This window comes from Girardinichthys multiradiatus, chromosome 14 (genome assembly GCF_021462225.1).
Source record: "Girardinichthys multiradiatus isolate DD_20200921_A chromosome 14, DD_fGirMul_XY1, whole genome shotgun sequence".
Lineage (NCBI taxonomy): Eukaryota > Metazoa > Chordata > Actinopteri > Cyprinodontiformes > Goodeidae > Girardinichthys > Girardinichthys multiradiatus.
This window is the reverse complement of record NC_061807.1, coordinates 33,098,009-33,114,446: the sequence shown is the minus strand read 5'-3', so window position 1 is coordinate 33,114,446 and position 16,438 is coordinate 33,098,009. Positions and strand designations below refer to the sequence as shown.

Genomic DNA, 16,438 nt, shown 5'->3' with positions numbered 1-16,438 from the left:
TCTGTCTCTCTGTTTAGTAAATATAAATAGTTATGCTCTTCCTAACTGACCTAGAACGTTTAGTCAGATTTAGTAACAGTCAGTGAGAAAAAAAAACAAAAAAAAAAAACATACTTTTGGTGTCAGAAGAAGAAACTCGCCCTGGGCGCCATTCATGCATGAACCGCCACTGCAGACAGCAGCGCTGCATGTTTCTAACAGAGCGAATTTAGTCAAACCAGAAGCAATCAAAAGCCGCAGACTATGACTAAAAGTTGTATTTGCATTTGCTCGGAGCTGCTGGTGGACGGAAAAGAGAAGTAATGCTGTGAAAGAGATGTAGGTTACAATCTATTAAAACCATTGAAGAACATTTTTCTACAGTCATGCTCTGCTGCAGTGTGACTTCAGGACTCAACTCAGCAGGATTTACACGAAAACACAACAGGAATGTAATTAGTGACTTTTTAGAGATTGTAAAGGATCTTATAGTAGTTCATTTGAAGGAAACTTGGCAAAATACGAGCTTGGCTCAGAATATCTTTTAGAGGAACTTGCCGGATTTAAATATAAAACCCACAATAATAATAATAATAACAACAGTAATAATAATAGTAACAATAATAACATTGATATTATTGTTACAACCGGGAAGTGCACATACTTCCCTCCCCATTTTAAAACGAAACTGTGGGCGACATACTGTAGGAAGCCGCTTCTTCTAGGTTTTCCTGCTCGATCGAGTAATAATGACCAAACTTCACCGTGTTTACAGACAGACTACAGTTGATGTAAATTTCATCCCACAGACCAGCAGAACCTACACCAGAACATCTCCTGTCGGTTTCGTCTGTCTCGTCGCCTCAGTCTTGTGCTGCTTTCCAGGTCTGGCCTCCATGTTAGTTATGTTCGAGGTTCTGTTTTCTAAACTGCGTTTTATTTTCGTCACATATGTTGAAGTTCATTATAAAGCAAAGTCGGAGTTTGTTTTCTATGTCAGACGTTGCCGCAGAACTGTTGCTTTCGCTCTTTTTTTTTTACAGTAATCGCTGCTAAATTAAGGCCAGTTCAGCGAGTTGTTAAATACGTGTAATTACACGCAAAGCCCAGAAACAAATCTGCATTGTTACTAATTATACCCTAATTTACGCTTACAGAATAGCCATGCAGTTATCGATGTTCATTTTACTATCTTTAAAAGATATATATAAATCTAAATGTGGGATTTCTTTAATAATATGCGAATCCAACTGCATTAATAACTACTGAAGAAAGTCATAGAAAGTTGCGCAACACTTTCCTAACTTACTTGCTCGTTTCCTCATTTTGTAACAGTTTCAGGAGATGTTGCACCCAAGAGAATAGTTGCTTATGTGAACCAAACAATCAGCCTGCCCTGCCGAACCAACCGCAAAAGCGAGCTCCTCACAGTGGAGTGGTCCAAGGAGGGGATCACTCCGAACATCACCCTCCTGTACCGCCACGGCTCCGAGACTGTGGAGGAGAAGAATCCTGCCTTCCTCAACCGGACCAGGCTCACAGTGAATGGAGGGGAGGATGGCAACATCTCTCAGACCATTTTCAAGCTGCAGCGGTCTGATGAGGGCCGGTACCAGTGCAGGACCAGGGTGGGGAAGCAGCTGCAGGTTGAAGCAACGCTGGACCTCTTGGTGGGTAGGTGCTGGCAAACTCTGTGGCTGCTGGGTGGTTCTTTATATCCTGCCATGTTTCACAGCTAATCTTGGTCTGCCTATTCAAGCTACAGCCTACTTATTTTTTACTTTTACATCACCATAAAGTATTGCGTTACTGTAAGGTGCAAGGAAAAGTGAAACACACCGGAGGAGTCAGGAAGAAGCTTTTTTATGCAATCTGGTTTATTTATTTAGTGCAAATTCATTGTACATGTTTTCTCTTATATAAAGCAGTTTAAACAGATATTTTCAACTCTTAACATCTGTTCAGTCTATCATCTTCAAATGGCACGTGTGCAACTTCAAACTTACCAACACATGGCTGTCCACCTAAGCAGTATTGAGAAGAGAAATTAGAGAGGCACCCAAGAGGCCCTGCAGAGATTCATAGCTCAGGTGGGAGAATGTTAGTTGTGCATTTAACAGACCTGGTTATGAGAAGTTTAGCTTTAAACAATGCCAGAACCCATGTAGATGACACAGTAAACATGTGGAAGGAGATGCACTTGTGAGATGAGAATAAGTCAACTTTTCTGGCGCACATTCATCCCCACTGTGAAACACGGCGGCGGCAGCATCATGCTGTGGGGCAGTTGGTCAGAGTTGATGGGGAAAATGGACGGAGTACAGGGCAAACCTGGAACAAAACCTGTTATGCGTCTTTTCCACTGGCTCGTTGTAGCCGACGTGGCTCTGCTCCACTGACCTGCCAACACCTGAAGCTGGTGGCTGAAGCCCCGCCTCCAGCCATGAGTGAAGAGCGCTGTGCTGCTATTAACGTTACTGTGTTACATTGTCACATTAAAATAATCTGCATGAAATGATAAGAAATAAATAGAAAATAAATACATAAATAAACTAAATACTAATAACGTTTGTATTAATGCATATGCAAGAATGTCTTGTTTATCTTTTTATGTCTAAAATGATCCACTAGGATAATTATCTGGACCACAGCCCAGCCAGAACTTAAAATAAGGCTCAGGGGTTCTGAGGTGAGGGGGTGTGGCAGGAGAAGCAGAGCGGAGATACGCTGCTGTCTGGATGGTGAAGCTCTAAAGTTTGTATAAAGTTACAATTTTGGGCTTTATGAAGAAGTTTTTGTCTTATCCATGGCAATAACGAGGACAAGGACTTAAAACCGCGGACTTTTGACCTTCGAAGTTAGTATTAGGTTGGATATTGCATGTTCGTGCTCCGCCGATTCAGTGACTCGTCCTCCCGTTTGGTCCGATGCAGACAGTCTGATTACAGGCAGCTGGTCTCTGCCTCCTACAGACGCTGGTTCGCTTAAGGACCGTCAATAAATGTCCGAACCAAACTAGTGGTTTTATGTTGGTTTTGTTTTGTGTGTTTTGGGGGAAATGTTTGTGCCTCTAAACAGCTGATTTTACGTGTGATCAGCTGATTTAGGATATTATTAAATAAAGCTCTCTGCCTGCTGTAATTCAGAAAGCTGATTTGTCCTTTTACTTCTCTGTCAGCCTTCAGGCATGGTTTGTGATCTGTAAATGGTAAAATTACATGTATGACCTGCTCCAGCCACTGTGGTCCTTGATATTATTGTAGTTGCTCTGGAGTTTTATTAACTTTTCTCTGCACTGTCTCAATGAAAACCTTCTCAATTCTCCTCCTCCCACGGTCCATCAGTGAACAGCAGTCTGTTCACATCATATGTAGTCCCGACTCAGCCCCGGTCGTACCTGCTCAGGAGCAGGGAGCAAAAAAGTAGGTACCGGTACAGAAAACGCTTGCCAAGCGAGCCGAGTGGAGTCTAGTAAGGCCAAATCAAGCCAGTGGAAAAGGGGCATTAGGGGCTGCAAAATATTTGAGACTAGGGTGGAGACTGACCTACCAGCTGGACAAGAACACTTATTATACGGTGAGAGCATAGGAAGAAAGAACATGTACGAGGCTGACAGTTCTGAGTGTAAACCCTTATATTTACTCTCAGATCTTCTCTTTAAATTTCTTCACTTACAATTTATTGCCAAAAATATGGGGTCACACCACCACATCAATGAAATTGGTGTTCCAATCACTTTCATGGCTGCAAGTGTTTCAAGTTTGGTGTGGAGTAACCTGACTGAACCTGCACAGAGTCCTGACCTCTACCTTTAAACCTTCTTGAACACCGTTAGGATGAATTAGAGCAGAGGCTGCAAATCTGGTTTTGTCATCTAACTATGAACACACTCCTAAACCTTGAGGAAGATGTTTACAGAATAGTCAAAGTTGCTATTGCTGGCAACAGTGGGTCCATCAACAAATTAGACCTTTTAGATTAAGAATAGGACATCATCAAAGTTCATGTACATGTAAAAGTAGACAGACAAATTCTTTTGGCGATACAGTGTATCTGTGGTATTTTATTTGCATATTTGTGATTTTCCGCATCGCTGCTCCCCAATCTCACGCTGCACAGGCAGGAAATCCACAGGCTCTTGATGTAATCCCTGTGAAAAACTGCAGAAGTAAAAAAAATGATTATTGTAAATAGAAAAAAAATACATATTAAAAAAAGAAATATTCAGTCAGAATCTTACAACCAGTCAGGGTCAACTTCATTTAGACCTGAATTTGGACACCGGTCCGCCATTTGGGGTGTTCTAGTTTAGATCAAAGCATTATTCATATGTTTGAATAACCCAAAGTCCAGGCTTATAACCAATAGGGAGTCAGAAGCAAGACATCAGGTTATTGTTCTTCATCCAGATTGACTGACCTTGAGCTGTTGTTGAAACAGGAAAGGGAGAAATGTATGCTCTAGATGTACACAGCTGGTGCAGACCTCCCCTAAACACTAACAGGTGAAACCGCAGGAATTTATATAAGTAGAATGCTTTAAACTTTACAATTATGCTCTACTTGGAGTTCGTCTTTTACAATAAATCATAATAAAATACAGAGATATTTGTGGTTGTAACATGAGAAAATGTGGAAAAAGTTCAATGGGTATAAAACTTTTGCAAAGATATGTTTATCTTGCATAATGAAGCCAGTTCAGGCACTTCTATCGTGAGTATAAAAGGTTTACCTAAAATATAAAGCTTTAGATACTTATACTCGAGCTAAGCAATGTATTCAGTTGCAGTTGTCATCCCCAGAATCAAGCAAATGACAGCTTGGATGCAATATTTAGCAGGCTATAATGTTTCAAATATCAGGCATGTGAGTTCTGCATGCTAAAAATATCTTAGACTTGTTGAACAAGACACGATTTTGATGATAGTGATCAAGGTGCTCAAGTTCAAGGAGAGTGGGGGAAACATTGTGACAGTGAGAAAGAAAATCAGTCAGGGAAATTATGACCCAAATAGTCTTACTAATATTTAGCAATAATATTAACATTTTATTGTTTCCTAATATAACGCAGAGCTATTTCTAATATATTTGCCGTCTCATTTAGATTTAATCATAAAAAGAGGAAGTATTCAACTCTGATGTTGGAGAGGAGTAAGTTAATCTTTCCTGAATCAGTACTATTATTAGGATACCAGGTTTCAGCTTCAGGGGGAAGTCCCAGTACAACAATCATGACTTGACAACGCACAGTTGTAAAATTAACCGCGGGAGTCACACCTCGCTCTTTAAACGAACGCAGCATTTACTGTAGGAAGCAAAAGGCCCTTGTCAGTCATTTAGATCTCTCACAAAGCTCACACATTATAGCATGCTAACTAATATCAAATATGGTGTAAATGAATAACTTTCTTTCTGGTCTCCTGATCTTAAATACATCTTTTTTTTCAGGTGCTGTGTCTGAGCCAGAGCTCACATTTGTTCCTCATAGCGCCAATGGAGGAGTGACTCTGGAGTGCAGAGCCGAGGGCTGGTACCCAGCGCCTGAGATAACGCTTCATGATGAGGAAGGAAATGAGATGGAAGACGAAGAGCCGCGAATTTCTCAGGATTCAGCCGGATACTTTACTGTTACAAGGAGAGGATCACTGCAGGCTGCCACTAACAGGTGCAGCTTCTAACTTTAGTCACGCCAACCCAAAGGGTTGCATTTCACATGAGAAACCAGCTTTTTGTAGTAATACTCACATCTTGATGTTTCTCTTTTAAACTGTTTGAATAAATGCAAAACTGACATTTGTATATTCTCATCGCAGAGTGACGTGCAGTGTTCACCAGCCGCTGCTGAATCAGAGAAGAAATAAAGAAATGTACATTCCAGGTAAACTAATGTACAGAACAGTAGTTCTCAAACCTTCTCTATAGCGCCCCCTTTTGAAAAATGACACATTTTCAGGCCCTCCATCCCAACAAAACGTCCAAAAAAATGGGTCAAAAATGTGTCTTTTAATTAAAAAAAGATAAAAATGATGACTATTCATCTTCAAAACTCATAAAAGTGGCATTAAATGTGTAATAATAATAAAGCTGTTTGTGGGCAGAGAAAACAATTTTGGCAACAAAGATGAATCGGATATGAACATGAAAAAAACAGTTATGAATCTGAAAACATAAAATCTGACAGATCTAATTCAAAATATAAAAAAGTTATAAAAAAAAAACTAAACTGAACTTGTTTTTCGTATTTATAACTGTCCACTAGCATCACCGAGGGCATAAATTGATGCCGGGTCTGATCAGCACCTGAGCAGATTGACCTTTCCATAAAGATGGAGAGATGGTTAGTTTTAGTATGGTCAGATCTCACACATGAAAGGGGTACTGGCGTAATTATCTGTGATAAAGCTACATTTGTCAGCAACATGTTTTAAGTGAATTGCTTGGCATTGACTTTTTCCTATAAACCCCACAGTGTATTTTGGTGTATTTTCTTTATTGAACATGTGAGATTGACTCCCAAAGGACCCTGGGTTCAATTTGACATCTTGACACAACATATTGTTTTAGACTTTTCTTCACAGCATAGTTCAGAACCACAAATCTATCGCTCATTAATTCTCAACTGAACAACACTTATTTAGTGCAGGAACAACCAATGTGTTTTGAGTCCTACATGTACTAAAAAATAAGACCATAAAACCTGTGTTGGATTCTAGATTTCTCATAAACTAAAGGCCAGTAAAAATATGGACATGAGGGTCACAATTTAATTAAAGCAGAGATTTTGCATAAATAAGAATCAAGATTGTTGTTTTTTTTTTCTGTCTGCTCTAGTTTGAGATTTATTTTCCTGATCTTAACTTAGACCTCATCATGCTTCTCTTTTATATTGTAACAAAGAAGCATTCATTAGCAAACTCATCAGTTTTTAGTGAGAGGATTTTTTTGTCTTCCTAATTTTTGCTGAAGCAGGAAATCTTGTTTGAAGATATTTTTTATCAGGGGTCTTAATTGTTTTGTTCTGTTATCATTTCAGATAACTGTATGGCATCCTGCAAATACAGCATCATATCCAGCGTCCTGGTGACCATGGTTGCTCCTGCATTATGTTGGCTCGCGGTATTCTTATGGAAGAAATATGGATGTTCTTGTAAGTCAGCAGCTTGTTTTTACTTGTAAAACGTTCTGCAGCAACTCCAATTTATATGTTGAATTAGTCATCACAATGCTTATTTATCACAATTTCTCAATATGCAATGACGTCTTTTTTATAATTGAATATATCTTTGCTGTGTCTGAGCTATCATACCTAAAAATCCCGCTCCAAGAAAAGGGCTGTCAAATTTCAGCCCTAGAGGACTGGTGACCAGCAACTTTTAGATGTGTCCCTGGTCCATCACACCTGAATTTAAGGATTGAATTGCCTCCTCAGTTTGCAGTCAAGCTCCTTAGAGTCCTGTAATGACCTAATTATTTGATTCAGGTCTGTTGAAGCAGGGACACGTCTAAAAGTTGCAGGACACTGGCCATTGAGGGCTGGAGTTTGACCCCTGTGCTCTAGAAAATAAAATCGCCTTTTTATTGCAGCGACATGATCTCACATTGAAAACATGCATAAACATTCAACCTTTACTTTCAGCAGATTTATCCTACTGTAGGTAATATTATTATTAGTGATACCCCTAATTAGTCCTATAAAAGAAATGTTACTGAGGAGTTTATGTAATTCATACTTTATTTTGTGTTTATCAGATTGTCTTGAAACGTCTATTAGTAATTCACGACTTTCTGATTCCCTGGAGTATACATATAATGAGTATACTACTGTATATGTATAATATAAAGTATACATATAATGAGTATACTACTGTATATGTATAATATAAAGTATACATATAGTGGAGGCACATCCTGAAAGTGATAAAGGCAAGACAAGAACATGCCACTCAGAGGAATTAGCTTCACACGTAAACTTGTCTATACCTTCAGTCAGAGACATAATTAAACAGTGAAAAACTAATAGAACTGTGACAAGAAAGCCTAGATGAAGACCAGGTTTATCTAACTAACATGTTCAGTGAGGAGTATGACATAAGATACACTATATCGCCAAAAGTATTTGTCTGTCTACTTTTACATGTACATGAACTTTGATGACATCTTATTCTTAATCTATAAGATCCAATTTGTTGATGGACCACCATTGCCAGCAACAGGTTTAGGAGTGTGTTCATATTTAGATGAGAAAACACAGAACTGCAGCCTCCGCTCTAATTCATCCCAAAGGTGTTCAAGAAGGTTGAGGTCACGACTCTGTGCAGGTCAGTAAAGTTTCTCCACTACAAACTTTAGACACCTGCAGCCATGGAAATGATTGGAACACCAGAATGGTGTAAATGGTGGTATGACACCATATTTTTTGGCAATATAGTGTATCTTGCAATTCTCCACAGTGGCAGAGTCATTAGCACAGCTGCCTTAGAGCAAGAAGGTTCTGAGTTCGATTCCTGACCAGGGCCTTTCTGCATGGAGTTTGGATGTTCTCCCTACTCCTAGGATCTAAGTCTTAGAGTAGCCTACTGACATCACTTTTAAACACATGCACAGAGTGCTTTGCCAGGTGTTTCTCCTTTCGCGTCTGAGCTGAAACTGCAGATGGAGGCACAGAAACCTTCTCTGCCATTGTACGGCACCCATGGAGCATTCTGGGGCAAAGAGTCTAGCTTAGGGACCCAGTGACTGAGACAGATGGAACAGGGGTTTGAACCGGCAACCCGCTGGTTACAGGATTAAGTCTTAGCACCTGAGCCACTGTCGCCCTGAATAAGTAACTTGAATGTATTACCGATTTTCCCTTTTTTCTTCTATTTACAGTTCAATGTAAGGAATCACCTCGACCAAAACAGGAGGTCAATCCCAGTACAGTACACTGGAATCAGCCAGGACATGTCAGGTACACTGAGCTACAACAAGAAAACAACATGCTGGGGTTACACATTTCTGAAAAAGATGAGATGATCTCCAAGCTAAAGGCAGAAATAGAGGAACATAAATCCAAATACAGTAGTACTCAACAGCAGGACCAACCTACTATTGACCCCAGATCCTCACTTAATGGCTCTCAACAAGTTAACCAACCCCTTGATTACAGTAGCACACCACCAGCAGCCACAGGGACCAGCCACAATCCAAAATCTGACAAGTTATCCAAGACGAAAGGCTCGAAATCGGCTGTTTCCAAACAACATCTGACCCCTGTTCCTCTGAAAAAGGACAAAAGCACCCCTGCTCCTTTTACAAACAACGGTGTTGCCTCCTCCAGTTCTTCTTCAGCTTCCACTTCGAAGGAAAAGAATATTCTCCGCTCTTCAAGTTTTTCTGGTCATCGTCCCGGTAATGTCAAGTCTCCACGGAGGCATACCATGTCTAACAACCCCTTCAGTGTACTGGCAGAGCTGCAAGAAGAGTCAGAGTATCTGATCTCTGAGAAGATCAACCAAAAACATTAGAATGGAATACTTAGGCAAACAGATTTCTGAGAAATGACTTAATGTTTGCGATAACAGAATGCTTGGCACAGATTTAGCACGACAACATATGGTTATTGGATACATAACAGGTCACCATGTAAAAATGTGGCAGACAATTTCAAAAGTGGGGTTGTCTGGTGAGAATTTAGGCAGTCAGTATCTTCACCTGCAGTAGATCACTCACTGGATTTCTTCACTCTGAATGACGATAACGAATAATACGACATAAATCTGGTTTGTACTCGGCCCCACTCTGAATAGCTGTTAGCACAACTTTAAGAGCCAAGCTTGGTAACACTGTGAACTGCTTCAAAAGAAAATCTGAAAACGCAGTGTCTCGTTAAGCTGTGATCAGAACAAGGGAGAACTTTTATTCAGTCTAAAGCCACAGCTGTGTCCTCCTCAGGAATCCTTTCTCTTGCTTGTGGTCTACAGTTGTTCTCAACAACTAATTCCTGGCATCTTGAAGTAGGAAAACATCTCTGTTTTTGTCAAACTACAACCAGTTTTGGTACAGAAATGTTTTAGTAGCAAATAGTATTTTCTTGCAGTAGTGGTAAATAAGTGGTGCCAACGTTATTCTGCTGTGGCAGTAACAGCTTTTAAAAAATGTGCTAAATCTCATAACCTACTATGATTTTGTGGAAATATTTTTCCTGTGAAATGTATACTTAAGAAGTTTTTTTATACTGCTGGTGCTGGGAGTTTCAGAGTATGGGTGAGTCTAAATGTTACATCTCTGTGGTCCCTTTATTGTTTCAGTATTCTGGTTTTTAACAATTTTCATATATGTTTTTCTGAAATCTTTTATTGTAAATGTTTTATGGAAAAAGTTCACTAAAATGAAATGTTTGACGCAGCAAACAAATTAAAACACATTTATATGAATGTAATACTTTGTATTAACTATTATTCACTACTTTCTTTTCTTTCTCAGTGTATATATTTACCGTTTCTCTTTCATGAAAAACAATAGATGCACCCCACTGTCTACAAGGAGCTCAACGTTTTGGATTTTTGTCTAAGTGCACCATTATACTCTATTGAGTGCCCAAAATGACAATAAAATAAATAAATGTGTCAAAAATGATTTACAGTTGTGATCATTTAAATGAAACTGGAATATGCACATTAAATAAATACATGTATCTATATTTATTAAAATATAATGAAATAAGTCATTCATTCATTAATAAATTTGACAAACCCTAATTAAACTTTTAACTCAGTATTAACTAAAAACTTATATAATGATTTCATTGGTCTGCTTTTAAGCAACTGTGATTGGTAACCAATCACATGTTATGGTCTGTTTGATTTGATTAGCACATTTAACAGGCATTTGCATACTTAATTAACTACTGAGACATTTATAAATATTACTATATTTTTTGTTTATTACATGTATTTATTAGTTTTATTCAAAATATTACATATGTAAATATTCATTTGACAATTTTTTTGTTTTTGGGATTATGGACGTTTTGGCCTGCGATGACACAGTTAATTTTTTGTGACTTTTAAAGAGTTATTATTGGAAAATAGATTTTTTTTTTGCCTCAACTCTGTGAAAATAGCTGAGAAACAGCACATTACTGAGGTCCAGACTGGTGAACAACTCCTCAAATTGGATCATTTTGTGCTTGTGCCAGCAGTGGTTTTGGAAAACTTATTAGAATGTTCAGGCTTTGAAATAAATCCGAATATTATTTAAACAGCTTGTTCTGTAAACGGTATTGACTTTAGACTTTATAATCTCACATTTCATTCTGTGTTCGACAGATCTCTGTCCATCTCTTGGTTTTTTGTAAATTGCAAATGTGTTCAGATATTTTTTGCCCCTTTTTATGGAATCAGATTATTAGCGTGAAGAGAAGAGGTTTTGGAGGATCCAATTGCATTATAGATGTAATAAAGGTGAAAAACATACAATTGTATTGGTACAAATGTGCCTCAGTCTTGATCTTTTTCTTATAAAATGACCCTTTGAGAATTACGAAAGTTAAACAAAACTATCAAGTACTCTTTGAAAAATTGACTTCATATTCCATCTAAGCAAGGCCTAAATGTTGTTGAAAGGTGAAAGGCTAAAAGCCGTCCGAATAAGTTCCACTGAGGACTAAATATAAATAAATATTTGATAGGCTTGATCATCTTAGCTAACCTTTTAACATTTTTGTTTAGGCTTGATTTGGAGAGGACATATGGAGTGAAAAAGTTAAGAACAATGTGTGAAACTGCTTTTGCTTCAGATTTATAATTATGCAAAAAATGTTTATATACTGTACTCACTTTTAATATTAAAAAAAGAAGGATGTGAAACAAAGAATCCATTGTTCCACTTATGTGAGCCGTGTAAGGTCACTTACTGTCTGATTTCCTCATGTAACAATTCTTGTTATGTTTCTTCTTTTTGTATGCAGCACCTTTTAGCACTTTAACACATTAATTGGGTCAAAAACCACAAAATCTTGATTAATTTGGAGTTTGTCACAAACATGAAAAACATAAATTCAGGTTAAGATAAAAGTGAACTGGTGAAAGTAGGTAATTCAAAAGGTGAGCATTTTTTTAAAGCAACAAAAAGAAAGGAAAATGATAAACAGGATGAAACCGGTTCTCAAAAGGAATTAGAAAGGACAAGTAGGATGAAAATGGTTCTAAAAGGAAGGAGAATGGTAAACGGGATGATTCTAAAAAGTCTCTAATTAATTATTCTCCATCATTTTGGAAACCTTTTCATCCTACTTGTCATTCTTGTACTTTCAGAACCCTGTTTATCCAACTAGTCATTATGATTCTTCCATGTATTCAGTACATTATAGGGTGTATGTACTGTATGTGTAATATATGTTTAAGTCCCCAGCCAGAAGAGGTAGAGAGAGGAAGCTGTGTCCAGCTGTTATGAAGAGTAAGGTAGGCTACACCAACAAATGAATCCAGACTCACTGCAGTTCAGTGGAAGACATTTTCATTCCTGGAAACACAGAACTGAGGTTTCACTCATTAAGGAAGAGTTCTAATTATATAAATTAATGGAAAGCGACAGTCAGACCATTCTCTCATGGTGTGTATTTGCTTTTGCATGCAAGCTGCAGTGAAAAATTAGCTCTGGAGCTATGAGGGATGAGACCACTGTAAGCTTCTAGTAAGTATGGCTGTTAAAGCAAAACATTTGCATCATCTAAAACATTATAGATACAGCTAATGAGTAAACAATGATGGAGAACGTTTGCTTACTGCCTTAGACTCAAAGTTTAGGTTTCTGCACCACATGTGTTTGCAGAGTGGAGAAATAGACATTTATAATACCAATGTAAATAATAAACAACATTTAGATGTATAGTGTTGAAAATAACATCTGATAAATTACACTGGCACTTTCAAACCTAATGAACATAAGGTGTTGAAGTGTTTCCTTACAGTCTTCACTATTTTTAGTCAAAGAAAGCTTTTCTCTCAGCAGTTGTGCCGAGTTCAATCACTAGAGGGCAGATGTTATCAGGTTATTTATTCAAAAAGAAAAAGAAGAAAAAGGAAAGATTTTTGTTACCTGTTACTAGCCATTGAAATTTCTTACATTTTAATCAAGCATAATATATTACATATGCAAAAGTTCAGTGATGGGCAAATTCTAACTATATTAGCTAAATTATTTGTGTACCTAAGTTAGAAATACATGTATTTATTGATTCCTCTGTTTTTTATTCGTCTGCATTCAGCTTTTTTGTTACCATGTGTCAGATCCTGGTTATCATCTGCTATGGGGTAAGAACGCTGTCAAAAACAATGTGTATGTAAAGACAGAAATGTGTGCATATTAGTCAATAGTTGTGCATAAGTAAAATCCAAAAGAGGTATTGTATATTTTCTCTATAAGAATACAAAATAAAATGTTACAGCTTCAAGAAATTACAAACACAAAGTTCAAGTTTACAGTTGTGGTTTATTCTTTATGAATACAATATGCTATAACAGTTTGTGAATACGATTTATTTTCTTTGAGAATACGAATTTACATCAGCAACTTGGTGTCACGTGATTTCAGGCTCAGAATATAGTGGGTGGAGTTAAACAATGATGTACAGTAGGTGGCAGTATGCACCTCTGAATTTGTTGCGAACCGCCAGCAGAAGAAGAAGAAGCAGCAGCACTAGCGCCAAATAAACGGACCAATAAACTACGGTACAAAGCCAGGTAATGTTAAAAAGTTTATATATGTCTTAATGTCGTTAATATATGCTCTTGGTCCGTTTATTTGGCGCTAGTGCTTCTTCTTCTTCTGCTGGCGGTTCGCAACAAATTCAGAGGTGCATACTGCCACCTACTGTACATCATTGTTTAACTCCACCCACTATATTCTGAGCCTGAAATCACGTGACACCAAGTTGCTGATGTAAATTCGTATTCTCAAAGAAAATAAATCGTATTCACAAACTGTTATAGCATATTGTATTCATAAAGAATAAACCACAACTGTAAACTTGAACTTTGTGTTTGTAATTTCTTGAAGCTGTAACATTTTATTTTGTATTCTTATAGAGAAAATATGATTTTACTTATGCACAACTATTGACTAATATGCACACATTTCCTTCTTTACATACACATTGTTTTTGACAGCATTCTTACCCCATAATCTGCCTGCTACTAACCCTTTTCCACCAGTAGGGACCGCTGGAGCTGAAGGATCAGGGTGGACAGGTGTGTCGCATCTTGTCATCAGCTGGAGGACTACAAGAGGGTGGCAAGCCAGCACTTTGACGCCTGAGTGTTTTGCCTCTTTGTGGTACTATTACCTGGCCATTTCCTAGTTTGAAAGAACCTTGAAGAAACTTTGTATCTTTGAAGAATTTTGATAACCTTGATTAATAGTTTGTATTTGTCTCAGGTTGCCCAAGTCCCGCTCCAAGTAAAAGAACCTCTGAAGAACTCATCTGACAATAACTTGGATCCTGATCGTTTCTTCCTTGCAGCCGCTGGCCCTGGTGGTTCCTCCGCAGCTTCCAAGCGAACCCTGTCCACCCTCCTCCGTCCTGCCAAGACAATCTGAAGCTCCGGCGGTTCCTGAAACGCTTCTCTGTCTTCCGTGTTTTCTGCATGTGGATCAAGTCGGCCTTATCCAATATGACACCATGTTTGAATGTATAAACATCTTAAATTGTGAAACACTAGCAAATAATCACTGCTGTCATTAGCCTGCCTACTGTAATACTGAAAATGTAAAAATATGGTCATTTAAAGTGGCGCCACAGGAAGTTATTCTTATGGGCTGTTTATTTTGGGGTACAAATTGATAAAGCCCTCTGTTATTTGGTTAACAATTGCAATTTATTTTAGTGTGGTATTTTTTTTTTTACAATCTTAGTGATTTGTGGGTCTTATACCTTTCTCTTCTTATACCTTGTCTGGATGTGACTTTCGGTTGTCTGATGGACTCGTGTGACTTCAAGTTGTTTTTTTGTTTATCAGTCAATTTTAGTTTGTTTGTTGCATAATCTGCATCTATGAGCTCATGCACAAATAAAACCAGTCACATTTTAGTAACAAACTTCATACCAGAGCTAGGGCGCAGCCAAAGGCTTATTGGCATATTAAAAAAATGCTTTTTTTTTTTTTTGCTCTGCCAGAAAAATCCATCGTTAAACACAAAAGGAAACAATAATGTTTATAATAACCCTACTTCTAAATACACTAACATGATATAGGGAATCCACATGATTTTGGTAAAGAATTCAGTTACATAAAGTGCATTGTTTTAATAATAAAAAAAAAATGCAATGGTTTGCAGCAGAGCAAAAGTTGACTCAAAACGTAGTTCACAGGGTGATTTAAATTTCATATGTCAATGTGATATCCAGTTTGGCAGATTGAAACCAATGCGAGATCTCATGGCATCATGTCTTGTGATATTTAAAAGCCAAAATATTGTCTTTTCCAGATTTTGAAACAAAAACAATAATTAGATATTGGTACTGTATGTGTAAAGGACTTTCGAACATGCTTACATAAATGGGATTAGCAAGAATTCTTGAAAAATACATCAAAGTAATCAGACAACATATGTAAAAATCTAACAAGACGTTTAAATGTGATCATTGCAGGTGGGATCCCTTCAGCAGGCTCCTGGTTTGATTGTTGAGTATAGTGTTGGTTCAGAAGGTATCTCTGCAAATGACAGATTCATTCCAGTTATTCTTCAGTTTATGAATTGAAAGACAAGTTTGGATGAAACTTACAGTTAAAGTTTAATCTACTGCCTAAGCTAACAGATACATCATTGAATACTGTTAAAATGTCATTTCTTTTAAATGTGAATACAACAACACACTTATTTCACAGTTTGATTCATCTTTAATTTGTAGTCTTTCCAGCTGCACATAACACACGACTTTTTGAGAGCTCTTTACTTATTTTGTTTTTTTGTTTTCTCTAAAACACACTGAAATATAAATGAAACAAAGACTTGTAATGTATTGTTCCCTCAACCAAACAAAAAGGAAAAAAATAACTCGCTGTTTATTTTGAATCAGTGCATTTACCTGCATTTGTCTTTGGCAGTTTCTGTGGGAAGGTAACATCAGTGTAGGACACGTCATCGTCCACTTTAGCTACAGAGCAAACATTTCTACATTAAACAGAAGCTGGTGTACAATACAGAAATTTGATTCATGGTTGGTGGCTTTACAAGTACACTCTTTTTGAGCAGTCTATTTATTTCACACTTGTGTATTTGCTTTATAAAGCTCTGTGAAAAGCCAAAGAAATCAATTATTGTCATGTGTTTTATTTTGACTTTTTTGGTATTCTTTAGATTTTAAAACATTTCATTATTATTAGGAAAGGATGGCATTGCCCGGCAGAGTTTCTTGTTTGTTTGATCCCCTTCACAGTTGGTGCTTTGTTCCACTCCCATGCAGTTTCTTAATAACA

General features: G+C 37.6%; 2 protein-coding genes and 1 long non-coding RNA gene across 7 annotated transcripts in view; 2 read left to right on the top strand and 1 right to left on the bottom strand.

Moving 5' to 3' along the window:
* Positions 1-667: 667 nt before the first annotated feature.
* On the top strand, positions 668-10,595 carry LOC124880414 (butyrophilin subfamily 3 member A2-like). The gene is made up of 6 exons (XM_047385513.1): positions 668-864; positions 1,315-1,653; positions 5,427-5,643; positions 5,792-5,856; positions 7,012-7,125; positions 8,850-10,595. The coding sequence occupies exons 1-6, from the start codon at positions 729-731 to the stop codon at positions 9,482-9,484; spliced, it is 1,506 nt and encodes a 501-aa protein (XP_047241469.1). The 5' UTR covers positions 668-728; the 3' UTR covers positions 9,485-10,595.
* Positions 10,596-13,639: 3,044 nt separating this feature from the next.
* On the top strand, positions 13,640-14,538 carry LOC124880430. Of its 2 annotated transcripts, none has more exons than XR_007041333.1 (3): positions 13,640-13,702; positions 14,174-14,294; positions 14,397-14,538. It is a non-coding gene; the product is annotated as an uncharacterized LOC124880430 (long non-coding RNA). The 2 variants fall into 2 exon arrangements; XR_007041334.1 differs by having other exon boundaries at positions 13,644-13,702; positions 14,177-14,294.
* A 997-nt stretch (positions 14,539-15,535) lies between these two features.
* LOC124880423 (low affinity immunoglobulin gamma Fc region receptor II-a-like) overlaps positions 15,536-16,438 on the bottom strand; it is a 38,406-nt gene continuing 37,503 nt past the window's right edge. For all 4 annotated transcript variants that reach the window (XM_047385528.1, XM_047385529.1, XM_047385526.1 and 1 more), the window contains 2 exons: positions 16,048-16,116; positions 15,536-15,673 (listed from right to left, as the gene is read on the bottom strand). In XM_047385528.1, coding sequence (XP_047241484.1) covers positions 15,621-15,673; positions 16,048-16,116 — 122 coding nt within the window. In that variant the 3' untranslated portion in view covers positions 15,536-15,620. The remainder of the gene's footprint in view (positions 15,674-16,047; positions 16,117-16,438) is intronic.

Bases quoted from the DNA above. Each gene is read 5' to 3' on its own strand.
- LOC124880414 (XM_047385513.1), top strand. From the start codon at position 729: ATGACCAAACTTCACCGTGTTTACAGACAGACTACAGTTGATGTAAAT. The intron at 865-1,314 runs GTCTGGCCTCCA...ATTTTGTAACAG, and splicing joins AGTCTTGTGCTGCTTTCCAG to TTTCAGGAGATGTTGCACCC. The intron at 5,644-5,791 runs GTGCAGCTTCTA...TTCTCATCGCAG, and splicing joins CTGCAGGCTGCCACTAACAG to AGTGACGTGCAGTGTTCACC.